The 22,782-nt window shown below is 45.3% G+C and overlaps 1 protein-coding gene across 1 annotated transcript in view; it reads right to left on the reverse strand.

Moving 5' to 3' along the window:
• Positions 1-13,569: 13,569 nt before the first annotated feature.
• Positions 13,570-22,782, reverse strand: part of SMOX (spermine oxidase) — a 69,179-nt gene continuing 59,966 nt past the window's right edge. The window contains exons 5-7 of the mRNA XM_067533593.1: positions 21,642-22,341; positions 16,253-16,413; positions 13,570-14,037 (exon numbers count right to left, since the gene is read on the reverse strand). Of these exons, the coding sequence (XP_067389694.1) occupies positions 13,900-14,037; positions 16,253-16,413; positions 21,642-22,341 (999 nt within the window). The 3' untranslated portion in view covers positions 13,570-13,899. The remainder of the gene's footprint in view (positions 14,038-16,252; positions 16,414-21,641; positions 22,342-22,782) is intronic.

The following is a 22,782-nucleotide window of genomic DNA, read 5'->3' on the forward strand; positions in this document are numbered from 1 at the left end:
AGATGCAGCAAAGAAACTTAAAGCCATGTCAATTTCTAACAACACAGTTAGTAGGAGAATTGAAGAGCTTTCATCAAATGAAGTAAAATGCCAACTAACTGAAAGGCTACGTACCTGTGAACAGTTTGTAATTCATCTTTGGTGAGACAACTGTAATGCAGCACAATTATTAGTTTTTGTTTGTTATGTTTGGCTGGGGGAAAATTTTGGAAGATTTTCTCTTTTGTCAGGAGTTAGCAGAACGGACCACAGATCAGGAAACGTTCAAATTATTGGATGATTTCATGAAAGCTGAATCGCTGAAGTGGGAGCAGCGTGGTGTTGTTTGCATGGATGGTGCTGCTGCTATGACAAGCAATAGGAGTGATGTTGTAGCAAGAATATGAGCTATAAACCCACAGGCAATTGTAACACACTGTACATTGCATCACTAGGCCGTTGCATCAAGGCAAATGGAACCCGAATTACATGATGTGCTAAATGCAGCTGTGACTTTTGCGAATTCTGTAAAGTCCTGGCCTTTGAATTCACGCCTGTTTGCAAAGCTGTGTTTAGAAATGGGTGCAGGACATGACAAAATTATTGTTTCATACTGAAGTGCATTGGCTGTCTCGTGGCAGCGTACTGGAAAGAGTTTCTGAGCTTTGCAAAAAGCTGCTGGGTTTTCTTTCTGTGCACAATCCCAAGATCGCCGCAAACGTTTCTGACCCGATATGGATGGCGAAGCTTGCATACCTCGCAGACCGTTTTTAACTCGGTGTATGCGCTGAACCTGTCCACACAAGGAGGCAATACAGCCATACTTGAGATGAGTGACAAGATGGCAGCATTTCAGAAGAACGCAGCGATTTGGAACGCTAGATTGAGCAGTGGCATCTCATATATGTTTCTGCTACGTACAGAATTTCTGGATACAAACAGCATGACAATTGACGGTGCGAGAGACGGGATTGTTGCTCACCTTTCAACTTTGGCAGAGTGTTTACTTTAAAATTAAAGACACGGAGGAATACAATTGGATCTGGGATCCGTTCTCAACTTTTGCTATGTCATCTTGCCATTTGAGTGGAAAAGCAGAACAGAAGTTGCTCGAACTATTCTGTGACTGCATACTGAAAATAAAGTTTCAGACACCACGCCGGTTTTGGCCAACAGTTTCTGCGGCGTATCCAGTTCTAGTTACAGAAGCAATGAACGTGTTGCTACCTTTCCCAACAAAATATACACATGTGAAGCATCATTCTCTGCCATGACACCTATGAAGACAAAGTTCAGGTCCCAACTGGAAGTGGAGAATGATTTACGCGTGTGCTCGTCAACCATCAGACCAAGGGTAGATAGACTCTGCAATAAGAAGATGGCACACCCATCTCAACTGACATCTGTAAGTACTCTTTTTCTTAAAAAGTATTACTACAAGAACGTTTATATGAAGTACACATATACTTTTGTTAATCACTTTCTCAGTTGGGGGGTCCGTGATTAACACTGCGTTTGAAAAGGGGGGGGTCCGTCAACAAAACAAGTTTGAGAACCTCTGCTCTAGAAGTTAGCCGTGTAAGAGACCTAGTCAGTCATGAAAGTCCTCTCACAGCCAGTGTCAGCTTGTTCCTTACAGCTCCCCCAGCTTGTTAGTGCGACCTACATGCAGTATGAAGTATTTCCCCAATGTTTCATTTATCAATTGCATTAGTGCAACTAATTCAATACATTGGTTGAAGATCCTCTCAGCTGCACTACATAACGCTCTCCAAAAGATGGTGCTCAGGGACTGCTTTGCCGAGCGAAGGCACTGAGGATGTGGAATGCCAGGAAAGCGGCACTCATGTGGGCTCCAGCTGATGATCGAACCATGGGGAAGAAATGAAATGGGCCGGATAAGAGACGGCGCATGAAACAAGCTGTTCTTTGTAGGCCCCCTGCTTCGGGTGGCCAGGAGCGGGGGTAGGCAGCAAGAGTTTCTCTGCAGAGTAAGAGACACCCCTGCTGTGATCCGAGAGCCCAGAGACTGACCCACAGATTAGCTGCATGGTACAAATCTCTCAGCAGATCTATTGGCCTGCTGAAAGTCCTCGACTGGACCATGCAGAGGAGCTAGCAATGCCCCCGAGAACAGAAGGATCGGGGGAGGGGGCTGAGTCCATGGCTAACCCCAGAGAGGTGCTGGCCTGGGGCATGGGCTGCGGGAGTCCCCTAGCGTTGCCAGCCAATGAGGCTTGCAACCCAGTCAAGGAGATTAGCCCCCATAAGAACAGCGAGAGTCAGCACAGGCCAGGAGAAGCTCTGGCTTCTGAGGCCTGGCTGTGCTGGGGAGACCCGGGGGTGGCAGACGGCAGGCTTACACACCACTTCTACCCCCTCATTCACTGGGTGCAGAGACACCTCGCCAACACCAGGAGCTCACCTCCAGCCGCAGGGCCCGTCTTGGGGACCCCACACCTCTGAGAGGATGCCATGCCCTGGGGGAGACCAGTGTGTCAGCCATACCAGTACACACTCATGGAAGGTGAGGGCATAGACTATGGGCTATAGAGAGTGAGCAGTCCGGGGCGGGATGCGGGGGAAGGGAGCCGCAGACATAGAACCCCTCCCCCGTCCCGAGAGGGGATGTAACTAAAGCCACATTAGGGAAAACCCATCACTCAGATCCCAGGACTCCTGAAGTTTGGGTCCTTGTGCAGCTTGGGCCCATCCCTACTAAGAACCCTTCTGGAGAGCAAAGCCTGTGGCGCAGCATCCCTGCAACAGGGCCAGTTAGAACCAAAGGACCCAGGAACAGAAAAGATGCCCCGGCATTCACCCCCTCCCCCCCCGCCAGCAGCCTGGTCTGCAGAGATGCTGAGCAGCCCCCGCACTCTGGATGAAGTCGGTGGGTGCTGTGATTGCCCAGCACCCCAGAATGTTGGGAATCATTAGGAAAGGGATAGATAATCAGACAGAAACTATCGTATTGCCTCTTTATAAATCCACGGTATGCCCACATCTTAAATACTGCGTGCAGATCTGGTCACCCCCACCTCAAAAAAAGATATATCGGAATTGAAAAAAGTACAGAAAAGGGCAACAAAAATGATTAGGGGCATGGAAAAGCTTCCATATGGGGAGACATTAATAAGCCTGGGACTTTTCAAGTTGGAACAGAGACGACTAAGGGGGGTCTGAGAGTGGGCTATAAAATCATGACGGGCGTGGAGAAAGACAACAAGGAAGAGTTATAGACTCCTTCTCACAACACAAGAACCAGGGGTCACCAAATGAAATTAACCGGCAGCAAGTTGAAAACGAACAGAAGGAAGTATTTCTTCACAGAATGCACAGTCAGCCTGTGGAACTCCTTGCCAGAGTGTAAGGGGGTTCAAAAAAAGAACCAGGTAAGTTCATGGAGGATAGGTCTATCAATGGCTATTAGCCAGGACGGGCAGGGATTGCTGTTTGCCAGGAGCTGGGAATGGGTGACGGGAGGGATCACTTGATGATTCCCTGTTCTGTTCATTCCCTCTGAAGCCCCTGGCATTGGCCATTGTCGGAAGACAAGAGACTGGGCTAGATGGACCATTGGTCTGACCCAGTCTGGCCGTTCTTATGTTCCGAAAGCCAATGTCTGAGCTCCCAGGTTGCTCACCGTCTGGAAGAGCAAAGTCTCTGGCAGGGCCAACCCTACATCAAATGGTGCTCCGGGCAAGGAGTGTCTTCTGTGGAGCCCCCTCCCTTTTTTGTTGAACTTTAGAATACCTTATTTTTATTGCATTTGTAGCCCATTGCACAACGTTTATGCACAATTTGCATACATGATTTATCCCTGTCATACAAGATGATAAATGTGCACGCTAGGATCTGTAAAGCTATATTTAGTCATGCCTTATGTATAATGTATGCAAATAAAAAAATTAATTTCCTCTAAGCCTATAGAAACTTTTTAATTTTAAGAATATCTGAAATGTACTAACATCACGAAATGGAGCTGTGCACCAACATTGGATGGACCAGTATTAAATGGTGTTACAGTCAGTGACAGCCTCAGAATATGAACCCTAGTCCTTTAGTTCAAAAAGTTGCTTTTGCTCACCTTTGCCCTCGCAAACACACAAGTACACTTTCACAATTACACAGTGAAACAAGGTCCACGCTATCACAGCTGGGATCTCACGTCACTTCATTTCACTGTTATATCTCACAGACTGATTGGTGACGTCCCCACCCCTTATATACCCGTGGGGGCACGGGTGACAACATGCTAGGAGGTTCGAGGAAAATGTACTTCTCAGAAAGTCTGGAAGGTTCCACAAAATTCCACAAAGGTCCAGAACGTTCTAGACAGCTGGTGAAAAATGAATCCACATAGGGAATGCCTGAAATGTTTTACTTCAAACCTTCTATTTTCCCTTTTGTCACTAACAACAAAAACAGCACCCTGAGCCCGGCGTCCCCCATGCCCTGCACCTGGGCCCAGTCGCCTGGGGCACCTGCCCATAAATCCGGCCCTGCTCTCTGGGCCCAGTCTGTTTTGCAGAGCGTATGACAGGCCGCGCAGATCACAGCGTGGGAGACTCTTCCGCCGTGCAACGTTAAGGGGAAATAGCGACAGCTTTAATGCAACAACCTTGGCATTAATCAGTCCTTAGGGCAAGAGATTGGAAGCCCGCAATATTTACCCTTTCACTGCCGGACATTTATCTGAGTATTCATGGTGTGCTTGTCTGCGGCAGGAGAGATATCCTCAGGGCACGAAGACGTTTTTCTGAGCAAGGAGGAGGGAGGGGGGTGAGAAGCCAGGAGGAGGCATTGGGAATTGGACAGTGGGGTTGGGGAGGGATTAGAAGCAGCAGGGCAAGGAAGGAGCAGCAACAGCAGCAGCCAGGCGGGCCCATGGAGTATGCCGTGACATGCTGAGGTCGTGTTAGCTGGCACAGGGCGGGGCTGCTGAGTGTCAGGCATCGCACGTGATGCTCACACACCTGGCAGCCCTGCCACGCGTCCCTGCAGCCCGGCCAGATCCTCCCCTTCCCTCGCTGTTGAGTGCCTGCACTACAACGGCGCAGCTGCCGCGCCAGAGCTGTGCTGCGGTCGCGCTTGTAATGCCCAGGAGAAATTTCCTGAGGAGATACAGCACGAAGCAAAAGAGCAAATAGATTTAAAAGGAAATCAAGACCAGAGTTAAAGTGTTTCTCCTCCTGCTAAGTCAGGCACTCTGTAATATCCCTTCCTCTCACACTCACACGCACACACACACACAAAATGACACCTGCATCACCAAGACATGGCAGCAAACCAAGCCGTATTTCCCATGTCTAACGGAACTGGTTAGGTCCAGAGGGTACTTACCCTGAACGCTGTACATGGGCCTGGTCTACACGCCACGGTTAGGTCGCTGTGAACTGCCGTGCGGCGCCCTTGCTGTGGAAGTGTGTCCACTTAAATATGGCTCCTGCCAACGTCAGTGCCCCTCTACGCCGATTTAGCAACACCGCCTCCCCACACGGCGCAGAGGCACGGTCGATGTAGTTGGGTCGATGCAGTCTCAGTGTGGATGCTGCGTTGCTTACATCGACTGTTGCTGGCTTGCAACTGTCCACACTGACAACACAATCGACACACGCGCTCCTGGTGAGGACGCACACCACCGACGCAACCAATGCCCCGGCTCCTAGCACCACTGAACTTTGAGGCAATTTGGATCCAGAGCCAGACTTGGTGGCTTGGGACCGTCTTGATACCGTCAGAACCCAAACTACATCTCGCTATGGAGCTCAAACAGCAAGTCTCCTCTTCGGCCAGTAGAATGAACCAACAATCGGGTGCACCACGTATTCCCACCCCCCACCCCGCAGAGGCCAGACACATTCATCACCAGGGGTGTGCTTAAATTTATCAGCTCTGCCTGCTGCAGATCTGGTGAAATGTAGGCGTGGGATGCTTCCACTGACCAGTGACATATCAAACAGCAGTACAGCTGCCCGGATCGGTTCCTGTCATTTTTTAGGTCCGCTTTCATCATCACTATATACCAGCTGGGATGCTGACAGTCAACAGCCATTGGAGGCTCAGCTCTGACTTGTGTTGCTCTTCTGAGTTGGCGAGTAAGCGAGCGCTTTCCCTAATGATTTCTCTGTAAGTGGGGGCTGCTGGGAGATTGCCAGTGATCAAAGCCATCATGCCCCATCTTCCTCCACTGTTTGGTTCAGTAATGAGTGCCTGTCTGGGGGAGTCTGTAGGTTTGTTTGTCTGCTCTGGGTATCTTGGATCAGGTAAGATCAGGGGTAGTTGGGAAGAGGAGCCGTGCTGTAAGGTAAACCTTCGGTAGGGATTTCACGCCCTCACACTGCTGGAAATGCTCCTAAGGGACTGTCTGGAAACAACTGCTAAATTTAGGGCATCTGGGAGAAACGTCAGCCTGGCTTTACAGAGCTAATTTGCAGCCAGTGGGATAGGGAGAAAAAAATGGTGTGATTACTACCGCTGTTTTGACGGCGTAATTAAATGTAAACAAGAAACTCCATTCAATAGGAAGCAGCATGGCACAATGCACTGACCACAGGGCTGGCACTCAGAAGACCAGGGCTCTCTTCCCAGGCCTGCCACTTACCCAGGTGATGATGTGCAACACCTAATCACTGTGTCTCAGGTTCCGCCTCAATTCATTCCCTAGGTGCTCAGATTTCAGGCAGTGGGCAAAGTATAAAAGCCTGGAGTTTGGCTGTGACTTTCCAAAGAGGACTGGGATCCTTGAGAGAATTCCCTTCAGGGGGAGCAGTACTTTAAGGGGGCAGTCTACTTAGCTGTAGCACATCACTTGTCCACACTATGGAGCGCTGGCCGGTATAGATATGCCAGCAGAGACTCCTAGTCAATATGCAACTAAGCCGACAGAAGGAGGTCTGCCATCATAGCTCCACCATTTACATTAGCTAAGCCCATAGAAGGACTCTTCTATCTGCATAGTTGCATCTGCACTGGGGGGTTTGCTGGACTAGCTATGTCAGCTAGGGGGAATGTGGTTTTTTCACAATCCTCACCGACAGAGCTATGCTGGCAAAACTTTGTAGTGTAGATAAAGCCTCAGAATTTCTTCATGAATGCTTTAGACCTAAGTCACACAAGGACCCCTACTGTAAATACCAACCTGGAGATCCTTGCCTGTGCTAACCAGATCATAGTTACCTCCCAGGCTATTACTACACATGGATTTCTCCTCCTTTCTCTCCAGTAGTTAGTGCAAGTGCCTTCTTTCTGCCACCTGGAACTGCCTTCCTGTATCATCATCAAGCCCGTCTTTCTTCACATCTCACAAACCACCACAACCCTCCCTTCTTCGCCTGTCCCTCTTCATTTCCACGCCCTGTGCTTTTCTTTTGTAACTATTTGACTCTGCTAACCAGGTTGGCTTGCACTGCATATGAAGAGGCTACGGCGTGTTGCACTGCAGATAGTTAGTTTTAGTTCATTTATAAATGTACTCATCACGTAGTCTCAGAGCTAAAAGCCATGAAAATAGACAGCCATGGATGTCCTCATGTCTATTGGAAGACGCTTGCCGATAAACTATTGCAGGTTCCACCCACACACACTCCTCAGGACGGTACACCGTGCCCTGAAGGCTAACTGACACAGCTGCTGGTGAACTAGCTGGGGAAGCAAGTTCCAGAGCAATGGCCCTCCACTAAACAAATTGTCTCCAGCCCCAGACATTTGATCTGGGATGGTGAGCGGACACATTCCAGATGACCGAGGCTGCCATGTTGGCATGCGGGGAAAGCGCCAGCTAACCAAGGCCCAACCCACACGGGGCTTTGCAGATCAGAAGCAGCACGTCCAGAAGCACAGAGGGAACAAGTACAGTCTTTTAATGGAGGCAACGTGTTCTATGCTGGAGCCATTGACTGTGCCCCCTGCATCGTGGGAAGCCGGCCTGAGAGCCACCAGAGACATTAGAGACAAATCAGGACATATTTAGCCCACCTCAGAGGCTGCCTCTCCACATTACGTGTTCAAGTGATGGGGTTTCCACTGCTTCATTTGAGAGACTGTTCCCCTCTAATAGCTGACTGCTAGGAAACAATCCTAATTAGTTGTGACGTACAAAGCTTTGGCCCATGTGGAAACGATAAACTCCCCAGGCGTGACTCGTTCCCGGCCCCGTGCTGGCACAGATATTAGAACTGGATACTCGTCATGAGCATGTCTTGTTTATGAAACTCAGCAGAACTAACTTGTTTTCCTCTGTGCAAAACTGGAGCAGCTTTATGAAATGGTGACATTTCCCAGCTTCATTTTGCAAGGGGTATTTTTCACTATACACATATCCAGGAAGACTCAGAAGGTTACACTCTGCTGCCACTCAGCATCTTCACAGAGGAGGCATTATGTAGCTACTAGGCACAAAAAGGCAGGTGCTTTGCAAAAGAAAAAAAAAAGCATGAAAAGAAGATCCCCACCTAATAGAGTTAATGGTTTAAAGCTCCTGATCCTGCAGATATGCTTCACTTCAGTGCCAATGCATAATCCTATTGTCCAGGTAGATGGACAGACAGTGGACAGAATGCAACACTAAGCAAAGACATTAAGCAGGGGCACATGGCATGTGTCATCTGAGATTCACAAACTTTGTTTAGAATGGCATTTTTGTCAGTTTCAAAGATAATCTAATGTCTATTTTTGTTCATTTAATTTTAAAAAGAAGTAAGATTTATAGCCCTCAAAAAAGCAAAACTATTTGTACTCCAAAATTATAAGCCCCTATTACTGGAAGTAAAGAAATCTCCATTGGTTAACATATCAGGCCAATGACATCTGGATAAGCAGCTCTAGAATTGTTTAGTGTAGAAAAGAGATTAAATAAGGGTGAACATATTAGAGGTATACAAGATAGTGAAATGGGCAGATGGTAAATTAGATACTTCTGTTTACCCTTTCTCAATAGAAGAAGATGTGGACACTCAATGCAAGACAAAGGCAAAAGAAAACACTTTTCAAAAACTAATTAGCCTATGGAACATACTGCTACAAGACAGAATTGAGACCAAGAGCTTAGTAGACTGTAAAACATTCATATAGATAATAAGGACATCTATAAATATGTGATAAGATTAAGAAATAAACCATTTAGAATAGGGATCTAAACTTTCCTGCTCTAGAGCATAAGTCAACCACTAACTGATGGGTTCAGCAAGAAATCATAGCTTTTTGGTTTTACAGTAAAGGGTCCAAACCAGCCCCATTCAGCCACAGAACTCAGGGGCATCCAAAAAACACTCAATGACAATTTGCATAAACCAAAACGGCCTCTGCATTTGCACCCATAGCCCTATTCGGTATTTGCTGAAATGTCAGGTTTCGTTTTATGGCCCATTGGTGTTTACAGTAGAAAAGGGAACATATGCTCTGGCAAATATTTGCTTTACAAAAATAAGGAAAAAAAAACTTCCAGGGAAGTAAATGACACACACACGCACACATATGCTTCAGCCTGTTGCTAATGCTAATACCCAATTAAGCACATTTTTAAAATAAACAGTGAATTTCTTTTTGGGAAACCTAATTAGGCCTTAGGAGAATTCTCTGTTAAACTGATAAGTAGCTCTGGGGATTTGGCACAGATAGTTTCTGCTAATTATGCATCTGGTGCCCTCCCCCTCATTTCACAGTGAAACAGATTTTCATGGTCCAGATTGTATTGCAGAATGCAAACTACAGCTGGAAAAAACCTGATCGCTCAGGTGCCCTTCCATAAACGATTCAGTGCACTGAGGAACGACCGTGTGTAATACTGGATGCAAAGAGAACTGTTCAACTGCATGTCATATGGCTTATACTGCTAATGGCTAACGGAGATAGCACACGAACCACGGGTCACCGAATGAAATGGATAAGGAGTAGGTTTAAAACAAACATAGGAAGGACTTCTTCACACAATGCACAGTCAGCCTGTGGAACTCATTGCCAGGGGATGTTGTGACGGCCAAAAGTAGAACTGGGTTTTAAAAAAAAAAGAATTAGATATCTTCATGGAGGATCGATCCATCAATGGCTATTAGCCAAGATGATCTGAGATGCAACCCCATGCACCAGATGTCCCCAACCCTCTGACTGCCAGAAGCTGAGACTGGGCGATGGGATGGATCACTCAAAATTACCCTGTTCTGTTCATTCCCTCTGAAGCATCTTGCACTGTCCACTGTTAGAAGACAGGACACTGGGCTAGATGGACCATTGCTCTGACTCAGTATAGCCTTTCTTAGATTCTTATGAGCTCCTCCATTAGCTCCAGTGGGAAGGGTCTGTCCTTTTGGTGCTGGAAGATTTAAGTCCTCAGCTGTCCTCGAAGTCTGAGTGGCCCATGGTGCAACAGGTTGGTCAGATCATTTTCCAAGCTCCCTCCCTCTTTGGTTACATTTTCAAGGCTTTGTCCTGTTGGCTAGAAATTGAATCTATCTTTAGTTTTAACCATTTTTTAAACAAGCCAAACGTGGCGAGGGCTGAGCTGTAATGGGTCACTGCTGCTGGTAACACTGCCTGGGGCTGCTCCCGATAAAGATGTGTGACCCCAGTCAGTGCCAGATACCAGGATACCAGATACACAGAGAAAGAGATGGAGTACACCATAAACAAACCTTGGCAGAGAGATTCCCTAATCTTTTGCACTGATGTTTAGGCTCCATGGAACATGGAGCTGGATGGTTAAATCAGTGTCAGACTCGCAGTCCGAGGCATAATGGTATCTGAGCTTTCAATGAAACAACGGGGGAGGCCGTTATTTCATCCGATTGCCCCAGAAGCTAGGCCGGTCACAGAAAACTGGCCTCACAAAGTGGGGCGGGGGGGGGGGGGGGGTCACAGAGACACACAAAGAACAAAACCCTACCCACATATATGCCACATGATTAAGCTCAGTGGCAACCCAAAGGTGTTTAAACACAGTTTGCCCCAACCTGAGTGTACAATGAGCATTGCCTAACACAACAGAGCCCAAGCGCTGCATTTTGCTTTAGGTACCGCCTACAGAGTCTGAACAGAATATTCCCTCTCATAGAACCAAGGAAATTAGAGCTGGAGGCCGAGGAGGAAAGCTGGTCCCTCCCCTATGAGGATATTCTGTGCCTCATCTTAAGTCTCAAATGCGCACATATAAGCCAAGGCTGAAAAGCATGGATCTGGACCCCCTGATGGCAATCTAGCTCAGGTCCATGTCCACCAGTGTATATAGAACATAAGAACGAGCATAGTGGGTCAGACCAATAGTCCATCTAGCTTAGTATCCTATCTTCCAACAGTGACCAATCCCAGATGCTTCAAAGGGAATGAACAACACAGGTAAACATCAAGTGATCCATCCCACCACCCATTTCCAGCTTCTGGCAAACAGCAATCCCTGCCCATCATGGCTAATAGCCTTTGATGGACCTGTCCTCTATGAACTTATCTAATTCTTTTTTGAACCCTGTTATAGTCTTGGCCTTCACAACATCCTCTGGCAAGGAGTTCCACAGGTTGACTGTGCACTGTGTGAAAAATACGTCCTTGCGTTCATTTTAAAACTGCTGCCTGTTCATTTCATTTGGTGCCCCCTAGCTTTTGTGTTATTTGGAGTAAATAACACTTCCTTATTTACTTTCTCCACACCAGTCATGATTTTATAGACCTCTATCAAATCCCCCTAGTCCTCTCTTTTCCAAGGTGAAAAGTCCCAGTCTTATTAATCTCTCCTCACATAGAAACTGTTCCATACCCCTAATAATTTTTGTTACCCTTTTCTGTACCTTTTCCAATTTTAATATATCTTTTCTGAGATGGGACAACCAGATCTGCACGCAGTATTCAAGATGAGGGTGTAACATGGATTTATAAAGAGGCAAAATATTTTCTGTCTTATCTATCCCTTTCCTAATGATTCCCAACATTCTGTGAGCTTTTTTGACTCCCGCTGCACATTGAGTGGATGTTTTCAGAGAACTATCCACAATGGCTCCAAGATCTTTCTTGAGTGATAACAGCTAACTTAGACCCCATCGTTTTATATGTATAGTTAGGATTATGTTTTCCAATGTGCATTGCTTTGCATTTATCAGCATTAAATTTTATCTGTCATTTTGTTGCCCAGTCACCCAGTTTTGTGAGATACCTTTGTAACTCTTCACAGTCTGCTTTGGACTTCTACATTGAGTGGTTTTGTGTCATCTGCAAATTTTGTCACCTCACTTTTTACTCCTTTTTCCAGATCATTTATGAATATGTACAGACCTCTAGGGGGCACCACTATTTACCTCTCTCTATTCTGAGAAATGACTATTTTTTCCTACCCTTTGTTTCCTATCTTTTAACTAATTACTGTCCAGGAGAGGACCTTCCCTCTTATCCCATGACAGCTTACTTTGCTTAAGAGCCTTTAATGAGGGAACTTGTCAAAGGCTTTCTGAAAATCTAAGTACACTGTATCCACTGGATCACCCTTGTCCACATGCTTGTTAACCCCCACAATGAATTCTAGTAGATTGGTGAAGCATGATTTCCCTTTACAAAAACCATGTTGACTCTTCCCCAACAAATTGTGTTCATCTATGTGTGTGATAATTCTATTCTTTACTATAGTTTCAACCAATTTGCCTGGTACTGAAACTAGGCTTACCGGCCTGTAATTGCCAGGATCACCTCTGGAGCCTTTTTTAAAAATTGGCATCACATTACCTATCCTCCAGTCATCTGGTACAGAAGTTGATTTGAATGATAGGCTACATAACACAGTGTATTTAGAGCATTCAGAATACTTTTTAAAATACCTGGGTTTTTTTAATAACATGATTGGATCCAGCCATCCACAATTAGTACCAGGCATGGCTTTACTACTGTGAGTAGACTCAGACTTCAAATGATGTAACTTAGCGCTGACTTTGGCCCCTTGTCTTCTTCTGTTTTGAAAACGTATTTTGGGCACTGCCACCAAAGAAACAGAACCAAGTATCTGTCATCATTGCAGAATTAGCTTGGGCTCTTACATGTGTGTTCCCCCTGACCCTGCTCCCATCCACATGCAAAGCCCTCTCATCCAAGTTTGGTGGTGCTTTAAATCTGGGATAGTTGGAATATAGGCTAGTGCTGCTTTCACTCAGACTGGTAACCTGCGCATTTTGCTCTGAGGATGCAGGCTGAACCACTCAAGTACTCAGTCCTCCAGGGCCTTCCCACAATTCCCTTTGTGTCCTGTTTGCCCAGGACAGATAAATTCTCCCACAGATCACTGTGAAAGAATCAGCTCAGCCTACCACAGCACAAAGACCCCATAGGCTATACCCCCAGAAGTCCTAGTGAAATGCACACAGGAGTGCAACACCAGTGAGGACACAATAACTTGGGTAGGGTTTTGCAGTGTGACTCACTGGGCTCACACCTGGGCTAGGCTAACCCAGATGCTCAGATCCAGGTGCCAATCACTGAAGTTAATTCTACAGTGAAGACATACCTTAAGAGTAAAGACTTCTCCTATTTGAAACCTCATGGCGGGGAACAGAAATTCATGCCTTGTTATAACATCTTAGAAAGAGAAAAATAAGGTATTGAGCAGAAGCTTCCAAACAAGTGCACGGGATGTACCACAACACTCAGATATTTTATTACAACATTTATTTCAGAAGAGAAGGCACTTACAATACAGAAAAAAAAAATTGAAGAGGCACTGAAAGTGCGATCAGAATTAAAATGACACCAAAAAAACAGTTTACCAGACAGAAAGAGCACCCTTCCCTGTTAACAATACAGTAATGGAAATAAGCTACAGGTGACTATGTTTTAAAACAGTTAGAGCTTTTTTATATAAAAAGATAAAAATTGTTCTACTGTTAATTTAAAAAAGCCTACACACAACTGTAAAAGGTATCACGAGTTAGTGGTTCTTCTCAAACATTAAGCTTTTCAGTTCCTGCACTGTAAGAGGTCTTGGTACATTTCAATGAGGTGAGCAGCCTCTCTCTGGCCAGAAAGCAAAGCACCATGGGTAGTGGAATAATACTTTCTGTGAGTGGCCTCTCCCGAAAACATCACCTGCATAGGCTGGAGATGAGAAAAGAAAATCAGTGGAAGTTACAGAGCTCCATCAATTACAGCTCAGGGGAAGAGTCAAACATTCTATTGCCCTCATACACTCTCAGAATTAACACCCAAAATCTTGTGGGAATCAGGGGCGAAATTTCCAAAGAGATGTGCCATAGCTACATGCAAAATATGCCATTGTGAGGGTCAAATATATACTGGCAGGCATGCTTATGTAGTGACATCCTCAGAGGGCATGCATACATCATAGCTGTTCGGGTGCATGTCATTTTTTATCCCACTGCAGTATATCTACACAGCTTTACCATCTCTGTTGATTCAATTTCTGCTTCTTTCATTCCAAACCATGCCATGTTCACTGTATTCTTTTTGTGGCTTAAGTTTAATTTTTCCCAGTATGACAAGAAACTTCCCAAAGCCACCAGATTCCTGGAATTAGAGAATAGCGGCCTCTTTCTCAATTTTGTAGCGTCTCTCACCATAGTATCTAGGTGCTTGTTAAAGGGATCACATATGAAAGAGCTCTGATTCATCCAGAGATTTTATTAATTAAATTCCCCCACACGTGAGAGACATGAAGGGGGGGGAAGCTACATTGGCTTTGGAGTGGTGAATCCACAGGAAGTAGAGATGTTCACAGAATTTAAATGATTCAAAATCTCCACTACCCTTTTTAATAGGCACGTCTGCCCCTCATAATTATACAAAGAAATGTAAAGCCAAGAGAAAAGATGGGATCATAGAAGTTGGTTTGACAAGTCATCTCTCTCGGAAGGAAGGATAGATTCTGAGACAAAGCGAGTAGTCTGGGAAATTGCACAGACACGGCTGACACCTCGCACGTCTTCTTAGCGCTACATTCACAGAACAAGGACTGCCTGAGAAGAGCATTTTATCATACACACTTGAACTCGTAATGCATGAGCTTCACAACAAGGGACAGGATCTCTTACGTCTTAGCACAGCCACAGAAGAGTTCTCAGTACATTGCGCTGGCATAGTCTAAATTACCCCTAAGGATAAGTCATAACTGAGGCCATGTTTAACACTCATTCACAGATACACACATTCTAAGGCCAGTCGAGAGCACTGTGATCATCTAGACCTCCTGTACAGAACAGGCCATGGAAGTTCCCCGAAAGCAGATGATGTTTAGAAAAACATCCTATCCCCATTTAAAAATCACCGGTGATGAAGAATTCACCACTACCCTTGCTAAATTGTTCCAGTGGTTAATTACCCTCACTGTTCAAAATGTATGCCTTACTTCCAGTCTAGCTTCAATTTCAACCTTAGGATCATGTGACATCTCTTTCTGCTAGACTGAAGTGCCCTTTTATTATTATTATTATTTGTTCCCCATGTACCTTCTCTTTGTTAAGTTAAATAGATTGAGTTCTTTGAGTCTATCACTAACCCTTTAATCATTCTTGTGGCTCTTCTCTGAACCCTCTCCAATTTATCAACATCCTTCTTGAATTGTGGGCACCAGAACTGGACACAGTGTTCCAGCAGCGGTCACATTGAACCAAACACAGAGTAAAATAACCTCTCTACTCCTACTCCGGATTCCCCTGTTTATGCATCCCCGGATCGCATTAGTTCTTTTGCTCACAGCAGCACATTGGGTAGCTCATGTTCAGTGATTATCTACCATGACCCCCAAATGTTTTTCAGAGTCACTGCTTCCCAGGAACACTACGAGAAAAGGTTGTGTTTAAAATGAGTTACCTATCATTATTTAACATGCCCCGTTTCAAACAAGACTTTGCACCTAGTATAGAAAGAGGAAGTAGTGTTCAAAAACACATTAGCCAGTCATGACCAACCTGAGAGTCTCCTTTACAGGTGCCGGCCCTTGACTGACGGGGAGCAAGCATCCTAAGGAGCCTCTGTGTGTTCAATTCCCCCAAGCCACCCCCGAAAGCAGTAGTAAAAAGAACAGGCAGGTGAAGCAGGGAGGCAAAACCGCACTGAATAAAATCATCCCCAGAACAGGTTTAAATTTTTTGTAGGCAGATTTCCAGTAGGTGAAAGTAACAAAGAAATGGAAGGACAGGAGAATGTAGTGTGAAAGGCTGTGTGGAGGCACACACAGATCTGTATAAATATTGTATCGCATACCATGAAATCTAGTGAACTGAAAAATAGGAACTCCCATTAATAAAGTCATAACCAAACAATCTCTCTCTCCATCCTAGTGCATAATACTTACAACCGTCTTGGAGCTTTCAGTATAAGGCAGAGGCTTAGCAAGTTTCTCCACATCAGCCCCGCTAGACCCCACTTGGGTGTAAGAATAGGATCCCCGGAAGTTGGGATTGCTGCCCCACGAGGACCGCAGGATACGGCGAGGTTTCGGAATGTTTGAATTCCCTGGGTCAAAACCAAAGGAGAAAAATCACAGTCCGGAGAAAAGTGGCTGCAACATCAATGTGCCAAAGGCATGGGATACATGCACTGGGGAGCCCAACAACCTGCCCGGGTAGTTAGTTCCCTCTTTAAATTTTTAAAATACATCTATAAGTGCCTATCCATGCTGAGCCTGACAACCACACGTACCAGGCCTAAAATAACTCTCTTGGTAGTGTGACCAGATGGCAAGTGTGAAAAATTGAGATGGGGGTGGGAGGCAATAGGTGCCTATGTAAGACAAAGCTCCGAATATCGGGACTGTCCCTATAAAATCAGGACATCTGGTCACCCTATTATTTGGGGACAAGGACTGGTTATTCCTCTGGTTACAGCTCACCCATTGTAAGGAGCACCCCATATGCATACAATGCTGTAAAAAAATATTAAGTTGGGAGTACAATAGAAAGCCCTCCACAGAAGCGTATGTTGTGGCTTAGTGGCACGAAACATTATTGAACTAACTGATGACCAATGGGACTCAAGCAGACAGACAAATACGCCAGACCGATTCTTGACCCCGCACCGTCAAGGAACACGTATCCAGCCATTTGTAGGTTTTGGTGAAATTTCAGGGATAAAGCAAAGGAATTAAAAATACACTCCCTCCGGAAAACTAGGAGCAGGACCAGCAATGGTTACAGGCAATGACTTGGGTTTGCAGTGAAACGCCTAGTAAGTTGGGCTGTGCAGGAATAAGAAGCCACGTTTTAAGAGATCAGATTTGTCAAGGAAACTGCTGTCACATTTCATTTGTAAAGGTTGAGCACAAGCCGCAGAGAGCGTTTGGCAAGTGCCATTACACAGTACAAATACTGGTGTGCTCTAAAGTCTTCGTACAGAGTACATTCCAAAGCACTTACACAAAAGTCATACAATGTATTGTATAGTGCCAAGCCAAATAAGAGGAGGTGGTTAGAAATGAGCCTTTGTTGCCCTTGCATTGTAAAGGGTGCATGTTCTCATTTGATATTGTCAAGGTGCCCAGAGGCCTTTAGGTGAAGGCGTCAATACAGAACATAACAATAATAAAAAGTTGATAAGGCTGGGAACATGATGCTGCCCTTACAAGAAGTACTGAATTTTAAATTGAGAATCATACAAAAGCAGGGACAGAGATTAGAAAGGGATAATTTAGAGGCTGTTCGGGAGTATGCAAATATACCACAGAAAGCAGGGAAACTATCAAATTTGTGAAAGGAAGAGAGTTTGGGGCATATCTAACCTGACCGGCAGTTGTATAAAATCAGTGTGCTTAACAAAGCAATGACTTGGATACTTGTGAAAAAAACAACTTTGTATTTCCTTTTTTGTAGATTTCCAAAAGTACATTTGAATGAGTTAAGCTTCAGTCCTCCTGTGATTGAAATAACATCATTCCCATATCACTAACAGGAAACCGAAGCACAAGCAGATAAAGTGACTTGCCCGTGGTCATACCGGACCTGTCTGCAGCATAGCCAGACACTAATCTGAGACCTCCTTACCCTGGGCTCTGTGCTTTAACCACTGTGCCTAGATCATCCTCCTCCTCGCAGGACAGTGAAAGTGTAGATACACAGCAACATCTATTATACATTTGACTGTAGCATTCTGGCTGCTTTAAATTTTAGAAACCTATTATATTTGGGGTGGGAAAGTCTGGGGAGTGAGGAATGCTGGCCAAGAAGCAGATTATCCCTCAACTCTGCAAGAGAAATCCTACAGTGTCTTTAACTTCCACCTGGCCTGTCGCTGCAGACGGAGGGCGGCTCTGTTTAAGGGGAGATAGGAACATGCAAGACAAACGCTGCAAGATTGTAGTGCTCCTTTGGAGGAAGAAAACCAATTAGGAACGCTACCTCAGCCTGGCAGGGAAGAAAAACTCAGCTGAAAATACGTCAAGAAACTCATCCAACAGGATATGCTGATAACATTTTTTATCGATAGCTGGATATTCTGGCTGCTTCTGTTTGCCCACAGACCAAATAAATGCATTGATGTGGAAGTGGATACCCCTAAGAAGGGATCACAGATGCGCTATTCAAATAGAGAGATGATGGATGTGCAAAGACTGGCCATCATTAACATGGGAGTGTGTGACTCCAGGGTCTCTTGATGTCAACTGGCAGAGGGCACAGGGATGCGCAAGGGTTTCAGGTATACCCTGGGTGTGGTATTTACATACTAGTCCACCAAAGAGCATCACTTCACGTCTCTACTGAAAGCCTATGGGCAACTGGTCATCATAATCTTTGCAAAATGTGTGTGGATAATATGTAAGAAGAGGTGTATGTATACCGCAAATTATGTTCTTAAACACTTGAAGTTAAAGGCAGGTCACCCACAAGTAACACGCCTTAAGATAGGTCTCACCAGACAGGAGCTGGGAGACATGTATCTCCCTGGTTGACCAGTGAGTATTGTGTATCTTACAATAGGAGTGTGTTTGCATAGTGAATCAAATGCTAATGAGGAGATTGTGGGGACTCCAACAGAAGAAATTAACAGGAAGAAGTGAACAGCAAGGGGAGAATCCAGTTTACAGGCAAAGAACAGACAGCTGGTCTATTATATGGAGGAGTGCAAAGAGATGCCCTGGCATCCTCCATCTGGGGAGACAAGCCGCCAGCAGGCTTGGTCTCACGAAAGGCGGGTCTCGGCCAACCGGCTGAACAACACTGCGAGAAGGACTTTGGGTGAGCAGCACCTTATAACAGGAGGACATGCTGCTAGTTATGATTAGGCTCTAGAATGTGTGTTATGCTTTTATTTTATATGTAACCCTTTGTTTCCATTAATCCTACTTGCTTCAGAGTGTGTAGGCTCAGCTGATTTACTTCCTTTGGATTAGTTTCTCCTTGGAATTCAGAAAGTCGGGTTGTGCTCTGATCCTGAATCACTGTCCTTTGTCAAATAAACGTATCCTTGTTTGCACTGTAAACGTATCTGAGCGCTGTGCGTTAAGTGGAGCGGTGATCCTGAGGTGAAACGGATAGGCTGGAGTGTCTGGGGGGAGGGAGCAATAGAACAGGGACACGTGATGGGAGTTAATCAGAAATTAAGGTTTGGATAGCATGAGATGGATGTGTTGATATGAGTATGTCAGTAATAAGAGAGAAGCTTCTGGAAGCATAGAAGGGTTTCTCATCTTTGATAGCACGTTTTTTTTTTTTTTTTTAATTTCTAATCCAGTATGGAATAGTCCCTAAAACCAAAAATTCTTGGACGACGACTATACAATGCTTTGGTCATCATTTCTGCAAAGTATTTTTCACAGATTCCAAGATTAGAAGGGACCATTGTGATAATCTAGTCTGACCTCCTGTATAACGCAGGCCATAGAATTTCCCCCAAATAATTTCTAGGGCAGGCTTTTAGAAAAACATCCAATCTTGATCCAAAATTTGCCAGTGATGGAGAAACAACCACAACCCTAGATAAATTGTTCCAGTAGTTAATTATCTTCACTGTTAAAAATGTAAATCTCATTTCCTCTCTGAATTTGCCTACCTTCAACTTCTAGTCACTGGATCATGTTATACCTCTGTCTGCTAGATTGAAGAGCCCATTATCAAATATTTTTCCCCATGTAGGTACTTATAGACTGTAATCAAGACATCCCTTAACATTCTCTTTGTTAAGCTAACCAGGTTGAGCTTCCTGAGTTGATCACTGTAAGGCATGTTTTCCAATTCTTTAATCTTTCTCATGGCTCTTCTCTGAACCCTCTCAATTTATCAACAATATTCCTGAATTGTGGACACCACAACTGGACACAGTATTCCAGCAGCACCAAATACAGAGGTAAAATAACCTTGAGATTCCCCTGTTTATACATCCCATGATCACATCACCTTTCGACCATAGCATCACCCTGGGAGTCCAAGTTCAGCTGATTATCCACCATGACTCCCAAATCTTTTTTCAGAATCACCGCCTCCCGGGATAGAATCTCCTATGGGGGATTGTATGGGAAAGTATGGCTTATATTCTTTGTTCCTCGATGTATATGTTTACATTTAACTGTATTAAAATGCATATTGTTTGCTCATGCCAAGTTTACCAAGCAATCCAGATCACTCTATATAACAATGAGCCTCACTCTTCATTATTTACCAGCCCCCTAATTTTTGTGCCATTTGCAAACTTTATCAGTGATGAGTTGCAGAGGGGTAGCCGTGTTAGTCGGTTTTCAGCAAAACAACGAGAGTCCCGGGGCACCTTAAAGACTAACAAATTTATGTGGGCATAAGCTTTCGTGGGATTTCTGCCCCCGAAAGATTCTGACCAAATACATTTGTTAGTCCTTAAGATGCCACAGGACTCCCGTTGTTTATCAGTGATGATTTTATGTTGTCTTCCAGGTCATTGATAAAAACGTTAAATAGCGTAAGGCCAAGAACCAATCTGGGTGCATCCCCACTATAGTGCCTTTCATCTGAGGAGCTCACAGAGCTTTGCAAACGTGGATGAAATGAGCCTCGCAAACCTACCCCTTCCCTCAGCAAAGCTAGACAGGTAATGTGGAACTGACAAAGAGATTTGTTACAGCCTGAATTTTTTTAAAAGTCACTAATTTGGGGTGCCTCCATTTTTGGGTGCTCCCTGATTTTCATTCGTATAAACTGCCGGCAGCTACCATTGGACAGAAGTGTGCTTGGAGCATCTGAAAAAGTGAGGCCCTGGGTGGCTCATGTTTGAAAATTTAGTCCCATGTGACTTACAGACAGTCACACAGTGAGTGGGAGTCAGGGAGAGAATCCAAATGTCAGACCCTCAGCTGGTCTCAAATGGTGTAACTCCACTGACTTGAATGGAACTATGCTGCTTTACACCCTCTGAGGATCTGGCACCAGGAATCCTGACTGTCCGTGTGTTGCTATAACTAGTACAGCTGCTAAAATGATACTGGAGATAACAAAGATATTTGGAGTCTGACTGCACTCAACCCACCACTTGATGTAGTGTGCTCCAGTTATCAACATTGCATAAATGGATCTCTAAACACACTCAAGCCTTTACAGCAGTGGCACTTAGTTAAGTACACAGAGTGCATCTCTGCAGCAGGTGCTCCTAAAGCATTTGCACAGCCTTTCAAAAGGAAGAAAAGCCAAGGAGCTATTGACTACGTCACTGCATTTCCTTTCTCTTGGCCCCCGAAAGTCCCCCCGTTCTTCTCCACCCACAAAAGGAATGAGGGCATTGCTGACCTGTAAATTTACGCAGCATCTCAGTGCATGTTTCTGCCACGGTTTCATCGTCGTACTTCTCCATGATCAAAGCCTCCTCCCCACAAATCCAGCCACTCAGCACATAGCCGTACCGCTCCGGTGGGTAGAGGACATCAAAGCTGCAGATCTTCTTGTACCACATCTCCTCAGGATAAGTCAAACTCTCACTCTCCGCTTCATCCTCCCAGACGAACTGGATGCTGTTGCATTCAGGACTCCAGAAGGGCTCTTCAAACTCCAGGAAGATTTTGTCGGTGGTGCTAATGCCCAGTTTCTGAATGGCCATCACCTTCTCCTCAGGCAGGCCAGGGTGGAACATGCTCTCATGGTACTTCTTCAGGACCCCCAGCGATACGGTCACGATGACATGGTCAGCGAGGATGAACTCACAATCCTCACACTCCACAAAGACATGGTAGCCCTGGTCCTCCTCGGGCCGGTCGCTGTTGTGGTCGGCCACGCGCTCAATCTCCTTGCTGACCAATTGGTTCCAGTGGATGCACTTGACTGGCTTGCACAGCTGGATGACAGACTCTGGAATGGAGTGGGACAGGATCTCCACAATCTTGATGAAGCCACAAGGAATGACATGATGGGCCCCAGGGATTTCAGTCCATTCTCCAAATTCGCTGAGCGAGACCTCATCCATGCTATGGGAGCTGCTCTCACAGCTCTCCACCTAGTGAAAGCAACACAAAATCACCTTTCCAAAGAGCTAGCCACCTTACCATGGTACAGATAGAATAGTGCAAGTTAACGGCGGAGGTGGGAATAGAACCCAGGCGCCGTGAGTCCCGGTCACTTGCACTAGGCCACTCTGACACTTACCGAAACAGCACCTGATAGTCAAAGGGTTGGACAGAAGAGATCACTTGTTATAGAATCATAGAAGATTAGGGATGGAAGGGACCTCAGGTGGTCATCTAATCCAACCCCCTGTTCAAAGCAGGACCAATCCCAACTAAATCATCCCAGCTAGGGCTTTGTCAAGCCAGGCTTGAAAAACCTCAAAGGATGGAGATTCCACCACCTCCCTAGGTAACCCATTCCTGTGCTTCATCACCCTCCAAGTGAAAACGTTTTTCCTAATATCCAACCTACACCTCCCCCACTGCAACTT

This window comes from Emydura macquarii, unplaced genomic scaffold (assembly GCF_026122565.2).
Source record: "Emydura macquarii macquarii isolate MOO-44397 ecotype Brisbane River unplaced genomic scaffold, CSIRO-AGI_Emac_v2 contig_3345, whole genome shotgun sequence".
NCBI lineage: Eukaryota > Metazoa > Chordata > Testudines > Chelidae > Emydura > Emydura macquarii.